An 8,739-nucleotide genomic window follows, 5' to 3' on the forward strand; every position below is an offset into this window, starting at 1 on the left:
CATTGGGTTAAGTCAGTTTTGTTTATTAACTTTGTAATTTTAATCTCAGAGAGTTAGCTTCCATTGGGATTAGCTAGCAGCAGGGCTAGCAGGATTGAATCAACCTCATGGTTTGCAAAGTGGAAAAAATGGGAGCTCACTGTTTCTCCAAACCTCTGTCCTTCCAAGAGGTTCACCCAGAGCATGAAGCTGGATAATGAGATGGACCGGCTCACCTTAGAACATGGCACAATGCTGGGCCCACCAACAGAGGAGGAGCGTGCTGAAGAGACCACAAAGAAGAAGCTGACTAACAAGGTGGGACGCTGGGAGAATAGCTCAGCCTCTATCAATGCTGCCTGGGGCTGCAGCTTGGTCAGGGTGGCTTTCGTGCCTCCTGCAGATAGACCATTTGGTTTCCAGAGCACCACTGGTCCCAAAAGCAGAATCTTCACAGAATTGTGGGCATTTTTGAGGGCAGCATAGAGCACTGGTGCTCTCAAAGTCTGCTTTGAAGACCTTGTCTCCCACAGAATTCACTGCACTTGTTTTTAAGTTCTTAGCTGTGTTTTCAGATGTGCAGTGGATACATGCAGGCTTTCTGCAGCTCAAGAACTTTCCTATTTCCAGACTTGCATTTCATGACAGATAAGCCAAAAAGCTGTGAGTGTGACAGCCTTTCATATCCGGGGTGTTTGTGTTGTCTGTATTCTTGTCTGTTATTCCTGTTTGTGTTGTTTGTATTCCATGTCTAGAGGCATGCTTACTAAGGCATTTGTTTGGCATGCTCTGCTGTTAGCAGACTGCCTACTGTCCTGCTGAAAGCCCCTCTCTAGCACAGAGGCACTAGAGTCCATCACACTGCAAGGCAATGAGAGCACTCCAGAGGTTGCAGCCTGGCTTAGGTAACACTCCCCTTTCTTCTTACTGACTTTTCCTACTGCCTGAAAATAAGCAACAGCATGTATTTGAGGTTTACTCTACTAGGATCTACTCTGATGTTCTCCCTGATAGGCAGGACAAGGTTTTTAATTACCCAGGATCTTGCAACTGCTTTGGAGATCTTCTTTCAGTGCCTGAGTGACTGTTAAGTTTTATGGCAATATTTTTGAACAGGTTAGAAAAATGGAGGGAATGGTTTCATCTCCTTAGCAAGTGTGAATCAGCAAATGTGAGACTACTCATCCTTTGCTTTGGTAGCTTTTAGCAGAGCATGCTGACAACTTCCACCTGACATCTGGCTTCGAAGCAACAATCAACAAGTTTGATACTAATTTCTCTATGCATCTGCTGGACCTGTTGGACAAGTTGAGTGTTTACAGCACCAATGACTGTGAGCATAGCATGCTCAACATCATCTACAGGTGAGCCAGTAGTTTCCTCTCAGTAACTTTCCCTCCTGTGGTATTCAGATTCAGCCCAGAAGAAATGATTGATGTTTATGATTGTGCATCTCCTGCATTAGTGATAACACTGAAATCACAAGAAATGTTGCTTTGCTTTTCAACACATACATTTAAAAATAATCATTTGGATTATGTGATTTTTTTTTTCTATTAATGTTGTAAATCTAATACAAACATTAGTTTTCATGGGGATTATCTCATTGAGTAGACGGATTTTTTCTTTAATGTGCTAGCTAATTCCTGAATGCAGCATAAATATTCCAAAATTAGAAAAACATGCAAGAGCTTAATCAGAAATGCCTATTTTGATAACAGCTTTTAATATTTATGGCTGGACTATGTTTTTTAAGAGTTAAACACTCATGAAACCGGTCAGCCTGCAGATTGGAAATGCTCAGCTGAGGCATGTGCATGACCACAGAATTAGAAGACAAACGTTTGTCAGGAGTTGGCATCTGTTAACTCAAAGACTTTCCATGGTGGAGTTGCATAAAAGAGCTCTTGGATACTGACTGCCTCACACCTCGCAAAGACTCTAATGGTTCAGTAATGCTTCTTGCAGACTGTTAGGCACTTAACAAACAAACAAAATTATTTTTTCCAGTATTGCACAGAGGCATAATTTTAAGAGGCTAGGAGTTTCAGGAACATAAAATATTTCAACACCAACTCTTCTGAAGTGCTTATTCTGTTTGTAAGCCTAACAGACACATTCATTCTTACACCTCTGTTGAGATGTGCCACACCTGAAATAAGAGAGTAAAGGCTTCAGGAAGATTTTTTTGATGCAGGTTGTTGTCTCTTCCTCATGCCATGGCTCTTGAAACTTTCCTTTGCCTTTTCTGGCCATATCTGACAGCCCCGTCCAGGATCGCTGGTACCTACGTGTTCAAATATTGCTTTGTGAAGTATTCCAGCAGGAGACTGGGCTTCCAGTTGTCCTTTACTTCTGAGAACTTCTTGATCAGCAACTACTGTACATTTACACGGCTCCCAGCCTCCTGTGTTGGCATCTGATGCTATGCCTGAGATGTGGTCACACAGCTGAGACCAAGGTTGAAGAGTAAAATCTGTCATTCCTGTTACCACTTGTGGTTCCAGGAGTGAAATCTAGCCCACCAGCTCCCACACCACTGTAGAAAATTGTCATTTTCCCTGAATTCGTCATGTAAGGGAGGACATTTTATCATTTCCAGTACAAGCTCCAATGGACTGGCTTTTTTATGATGCTTCATCCAGGAGATCCTAATGGCAACTAACTCCATGATCCAGCCTCTTGAACATCATTGCAGGCAGCACTGGGCACAGCCAACACACTATTGAAGATCAAGTTGCCTGAATTGTTAATAGAAGAGCATCATGGCCCACAGTCCCTGAATCCTGTAAAGAACGTGTGGAGATCCTCCCATTGGTGGCCTCACCCAGCTCAGCCCAAGGCTGGAGGTGGTTCTCAGCTTACTCAGGAATTCAGAAGAATGTCAAGTGTTTGACCATTCTTTCCGCCGTGGAACAGCAGATGTCCTGGAGCAGCCTTCCATCACATGTCATGCCAGAGATTATATTAATGTATTTTCTGGTGGTAGCTCAGGTGTTGCCCTCCTTCCAGTGCTGTTCCTAGCATAGCATCAGAGGTTCACCCCTTTTATCATTGTCTCTCCACCCTTCTCTCAACTGTTTATGCTTCCAGCAGGGTGATGGAAGCTGTATCTCTTGGTGATGCTGCACCATGGAGATTACCGGTGCATCCTGTTCAGCTGTGGGCCGCTGGTGTCCAGGCCAGGAGTCACCCTCCACCAGATTTCTTTGTGTTTTACAGACCACACGAGTGTTAGCTGTGTCAGAAGGTTAACTCCTGAGCTGTGGAGGCAGTTCTTTCAAGTAATGAGAACTTGTTTTTTAAGAGCACTTCCTGCTTCTGAAGAAAAGAGAAGTATGGTGATTCAGCAGGATGTGGGAAAACATAGAATCATAGAATATCCTGAGTTGGAAGGGACCCTTAAGGATCATCAAGTCCAACCCTTGACACCGCACAGGTCTACCCAAAAGTTCAGACCATGTGACTAAGTGCACAGTCCAATCTCTTCTTAAATTCAGACAGGCTCGGTGCAGTGACCACTTCCCTGGGGAGCCTGTTCCAGTGTGCAACCACCCTCTCTGTGAAGAACCCCCTCCTGATGTCAAGCCTAAATTTCCCCTGCCTCAGCTTAACCCCGTTCCCGCAGGTCCTGTCACTGGTGTTAATGGAGAAAAGGTCTCCTGCCTCTCGAAACCCCCTTACGAGGAAGTTGTAGACTGTGATGAGGTCTCCCCTCAGCCTCCTCTTCTCCAGGCTGAACAGGCCCAGTGACCTCAGCCGTTCTTCGTACGTCTTCCCCTCCAGGCCTTTCACCATCTTCGTAGCCCTCCTCTGGACACTCTCCAACAGTTTCATGTCCTTTTTATACTGTGGTGCCCAGAACTGCACACAGTACTCGAGGTGATTGTCTTGTTCTAGTCCTTCATATCGATTATTTAAGGGTGGATGAGAAGGTGAGGTGGGCAGAGAGAGGGCTCGCCTACCACCCTGAATAGGTACCTGCCTCCATTCCCCCCCTTGATCTAGGTCTCCTCCCGCTGCCTGGCAGGAGGAGGGAACCTCCGTCTTCTGCATAACAGGAGATGCCTGTGCTGTGGCAGGCTCGTGAGCCTGCCTCAGAGAGGGTAGAGTGCACCTCCACCAGTCAATTTCCCTCTCTGATTCCCTGATGCTCCTGAGCCTGTTCACCTCCTCCCGGAGCTCCGCTACCTGGTTGAGCAGTTCTTCAACCTGGGCACACCTCCCACAGGCATACCCACCACTGCTGTCGGAGACTGACAGAAGGCTGGGGCACACTCTGCAGCCCAGGACCTGGACGGCTGCATGTTTCCCCGAGCCCTCCGTCTGAGTAGCCACACTGGTGACCATGGCTGGAGATGCCGCACGAGATGCAGAGGCCACAGTTTTCTGCCTGGTTGATACCATGGTCAGGTTCTACGCAAGCACCAAAGGGAGAGGCAGCTGCAACAGAGAGACGATGGGCCCCCCGCTCGCCCTGCCCGTGCAAACTGCCGCGCCACGCCCTTCGACGCACCACGCCCTGTTTGCCTGTCCTGTTCGCCGCACTCCAGAACTACTCCAGAGCTACAGAACTCTTCCTTTTCAGTTTGCGTTGAGGATGGTGAGCTAAGCCACGACAGGCTGTTCTGAACAGAGTCTGAGGCCTTTGCCCTCAGGTACTTCCATGCCTCATTTCTGTTCAAGGGTTGCAGAGGAAATATTGGGTACTGGGTCTTTATGCTGTCAGGACTGTCACTGCTGTTAAGTCCCCCAGTTTGGACCATCTAGGATCATGTGAGCCCTCACCAAGATGTTGGACACAGATGGACCTTGAATTACAAAGCAGATGTCCCTATTTTCTCAACTGGAATTCTGTGTGTTAGCAGGCCATACAAGAGAATGTCTTTCTATTTCTACGGGCTGCTAGATAATGTTTTAAAAAGTGAAAATCCCACGGTGAATGCCCAGACTTGACATTTAGCTCTCATTCAGTCTGTAGAGATTATTGGATTGAGTCCTGGACTCTATGGCAACAGGAACCCAAGAAGCCAAATGGACATGGTTACCATCTAAAATACCATACTTGAGAGACAGAGGAGTTTATAAGAAATACTGGTCTTTTCTTTTTTAATTGATTATTTGTTAAAGATGATTGTCAAAATGTAAAATAGGTAATGGATACCTTTTATTCATAATTCTAATACTTTTATTGAGTTAATCCTGAATAATATTTATTCGGTTTATAGTACCTGTACATTTTTACTGAGTAACCGAGGACCAACTGTCATATTTGTAGCATCAAAGAACAGAAGACAGAGATCTAGGGGGGTTTCTTCAAGCAGTGAAGCACACACATAATTCAGATTTTCAGTATGCTGAAGATGCTCGGGTGTCTTGGCTTCATCAACAACAGTGCTGGCAAGGAGCTGCCAGCTGCAGAAAATGCCCAAAGTTTCTCTTTCACTCTGCAGCAGTCAGAAGGAGAATTACAGCCTAAGGAATTGTCAGATGGGTGACTGACTGATTTCAAATACTCCGAAAACTTTACTCATCAAGTGTAGCTAGCATTCATCAAATATCTTTCCTTCACAAATTTGGAGTCAACAGCAATGACTGAGCTTAGAGTAAGACCAGTAGAACATATGAAGTGAGGGAGAAATACAGCAAATAAAAGTTCCAGCCACAGAACAAGAAACTGAAGTATATGCTGGGTTTGAGGAAGCACCAGGCAAATTCTTAAGAAAGTTATCAAAAATAATTTGATCGTAAAAACAGAGTTGAAATGGAAAAGGATGTAAATGAGTCCTGGCCTTACAAGCCCTTAGATTTGAGTCAAAATTTGGTAAATATGACTGCCTCAGTGTCGCATTTCCTTTTTATATCATTTAAAGGACAAAAGAGTTGTAAGCTTTTCAACCAGGAGAAAGCAACCAGTAAATTCCATCTGTTTAGGCTGCTTTCCACAGTCTCAAAAAATGTCAAGGAACACTTTGTTGGCATTTATGCAACGTTGTTAAGCAACATGAAACTCAAATATTGTGCCCATTCATTGAGTATTGGAACAACTTATTTGAGAAATGAACAGAGCAACTTTTGTGTGATTCACACTTTTCACTTGGTGTTCCTAGCACACACATTTTGAAGAGCCCCATGTGTGTTACGTGGCTTCATAGTGCAGAGAACAGCCTAAGGAAGGCCACAGCAGGAGTGGAGCTGGGTGTTTCTGTGGCATATGAGACACTTGGATTGTTAAGGACACAGTTTTATGATATTGCTGGTATTGTCTCTTTTATAGATATATTTAAATGTATCAGCGATACCTGTGACTTTGCCTCAGCAGCATTCAGCCATTTGTTTGCTTCAATCATTAATCTGTTTAAAACATAATTGTCTTAATAAAAAGATGGTGGTAATGGAAACTGCATTTCATAGTAGTTACAGTAGATAATTTGGTAGATTTCATGCTATACTCCTCATACAGGAGTTCAATGTTTAAGGAGATAATTTGGGAAGGAGAATGTACTGCATGTCTTTTCACAGAATCACGGAATCATCTAGGTTGGAAGAGACCTCCAAGATCACCTAGTCCAACCTCTGACCTAACACTAACAAGTCCTAAATTTAGTCCTAAAAAAGTCCCATTTTCAGGACATAGCTACTGCTTTTGCAGTCAGGGTAATGGTGGGGATGAATTAAAGCCCAGCTTTCCTCAGATGACATGTAGGGTTGCTCCTTGGCCACTCAGTAAAATGCACGGCTTCCTCATACAGTTCTTGCAGGTGCCTGATGCCCATACCTGTCCTCTTGGTCTGTAGTGAGGGGCTTCCCCCAGCAGCATGCTTCAGCACACACAGAATCCTGCTGTGGCTGGGCAGCTGTTCCTGTTGGCTTCAGTGGCTCATTCCTCCAGAGCAGGGCACATGTCTCTGGTGCGTCACAGCACACGTGTGGCACAGGGCAGATGCTGAAATACACGGCTTTGGTTCAGACCCCTTCCTTTCAGCAAACTGCGTCCTGAAATTCATATGGCCTGTAAAACAGTCAATGTGTTTTGGGAACCCCTTGCTGCCTGCAAGCACCCTGACAAACGTGCTGCAGCACTTGTAAGCTCTCAGAGGCCCTGGGCAGCATATACAGCTTGCTGCGTGCCACTGTTTGGGGCAGGTGAGCAAGGAGGCTGATGAACTATCTGCCTTTTGTCTCTCAGGTTGGACTTCAATGGGTTCTACACAGAGCGTCTGGAGCACATGTCTGCTGAGCGGAGCCAGAAGGCAGCTCCCCTGCTTCCCCACACAGCCATAGCTGCCCAGTGAAGCCCTGCCACTGCAGCTGCTGTGTCTTCTGCACCAGCGGAGAACAGGACACTCAATCGCTTCCAGCCCTCTACACTCACTGTGAGCTGGAAACAAACCACAAAGGTTATCGCAGAGAGACAGGGGAACATATGATCTTCTGGATTGTATGTGTTGGGTTTTGCCTTCTGAGGCTTTTAAGTCCCTTTTTTTAAAAAACTGCATTGTAAAATGATGTATTTGTGTGTTGTAAAATAAAAAAAAAAAAATCAAAATTTTTTCTGTTAACAGCTGACATTGTAAATTAGTCTTTACATGACTAAATCCTGGTCAGTTCACAGAGGTCTGGCTTAGCTGCATGCAGCATTGTTTTGTGAAGACAGCCCAGCTGGATGGCTGCTGGAATGGAGGTGATCAGCTGCTCAAACTGATGAAGTGGGATTTGTAGCTGGTTAAAATATGTGATACTCAAATCATGTTGTCTTGAGTCCTTCACAGAAGCACTCAGTATCTGTGGGGTTGTGCAGGCATAAGAATTGCACGAGCCTGTTTGGGAGCAGGTATAGTAGTGGGCAATCATTGATCTCTACATTCAGGATCAGTTTAAACAGTACAACAAATAGCTGTGAAATGTTAACTTTTAAAGTTAACAAATAACTTCTAAGCACCTATCTGTGAGTAACCCCAAGATGTCCTGGTCACACCAGCACATGTACACACATGGCTCACTGTCCTAGGCAGAGGTGGTGATGCTGGTGGGGCAAAACAGAAGTGTTCCAGCAGCCTTCAGCTCCTGCTGTTTATATGCGGAGCTCTACACCCACCTTACACAGCTTTGTAGGCTGTCAGGCTGATTGCTGCTTTGCTTCAAAAGCCCCTTTAAAGCTCCCTGGGTTACTGTTTAATCCAGTTGTTGGTCATCTATCTTTTGAACACCCTCCAGTTTTTCCTGCATCCTGCTTCACATGCATATGCCATTTACACTCATATTCTTATAAGGTGTTGTCCTGGCCATTGGCCATGGGGAGAGCATGCAAGCTTCCTCCAGTGTCCCCAGAATGAGAACACACTGACAGGTAACTTCAGCTGCCCAAAAACTGTGACCCACAAGTGGCTATTTGCTTGACTGAGTGGCAACTTTGAAGGTTTGGGGGTATTCAGAGGGATCGTCCCTCTGAATACCTGGGGGGTTTGGGGGTATTAAGAGATACACCCTCTCCAAGGGCAGGCCAGGTTGGACATCCTGCTAGCACAGAGCAGGAGGCATCTGTATGTCTTCCCTCCACAAAGGGCTGCATAGCCTTCTTGTGCCAGGAGAGTGGCAAGGAACAACCGTCTGAATTCAGCAGCCTCACATCCTACAGGTCAGGTCTCAGTGTCCGGAGAAGCTTGTTGTTGCTTGACCAGTCTGTATCTCTCCTGTGAGCCAGGTCGCCTGCAGTGGTCTGTGGTTCTTTCAAGGCCTGCTCAGCTCTGCACAACTTGC

General features: G+C 45.6%; 1 protein-coding gene across 2 annotated transcripts in view; it reads left to right on the top strand.

The window, feature by feature from the left end:
- TUBGCP2 (tubulin gamma complex component 2) overlaps positions 1–7,492 on the top strand; it is a 28,052-nt gene extending 20,560 nt beyond the window's left edge. For both annotated transcript variants that reach the window (XM_084289915.1, XM_084289916.1), the window contains exons 16-18: positions 169–297; positions 1,180–1,343; positions 7,169–7,492. In XM_084289915.1, the coding sequence (XP_084146041.1) occupies positions 169–297; positions 1,180–1,343; positions 7,169–7,274 (399 nt within the window). In that variant the 3' untranslated portion in view covers positions 7,275–7,492. The remainder of the gene's footprint in view (positions 1–168; positions 298–1,179; positions 1,344–7,168) is intronic.
- The last annotated feature ends 1,247 nt before the right edge of the window (positions 7,493–8,739 follow it).

The sequence above is a fragment of the Netta rufina genome (genome assembly GCF_964035555.1).
Source record: "Netta rufina genome assembly, chromosome: 7".
In the NCBI taxonomy this organism is placed as follows: Eukaryota; Metazoa; Chordata; class Aves; order Anseriformes; family Anatidae; genus Netta; species Netta rufina.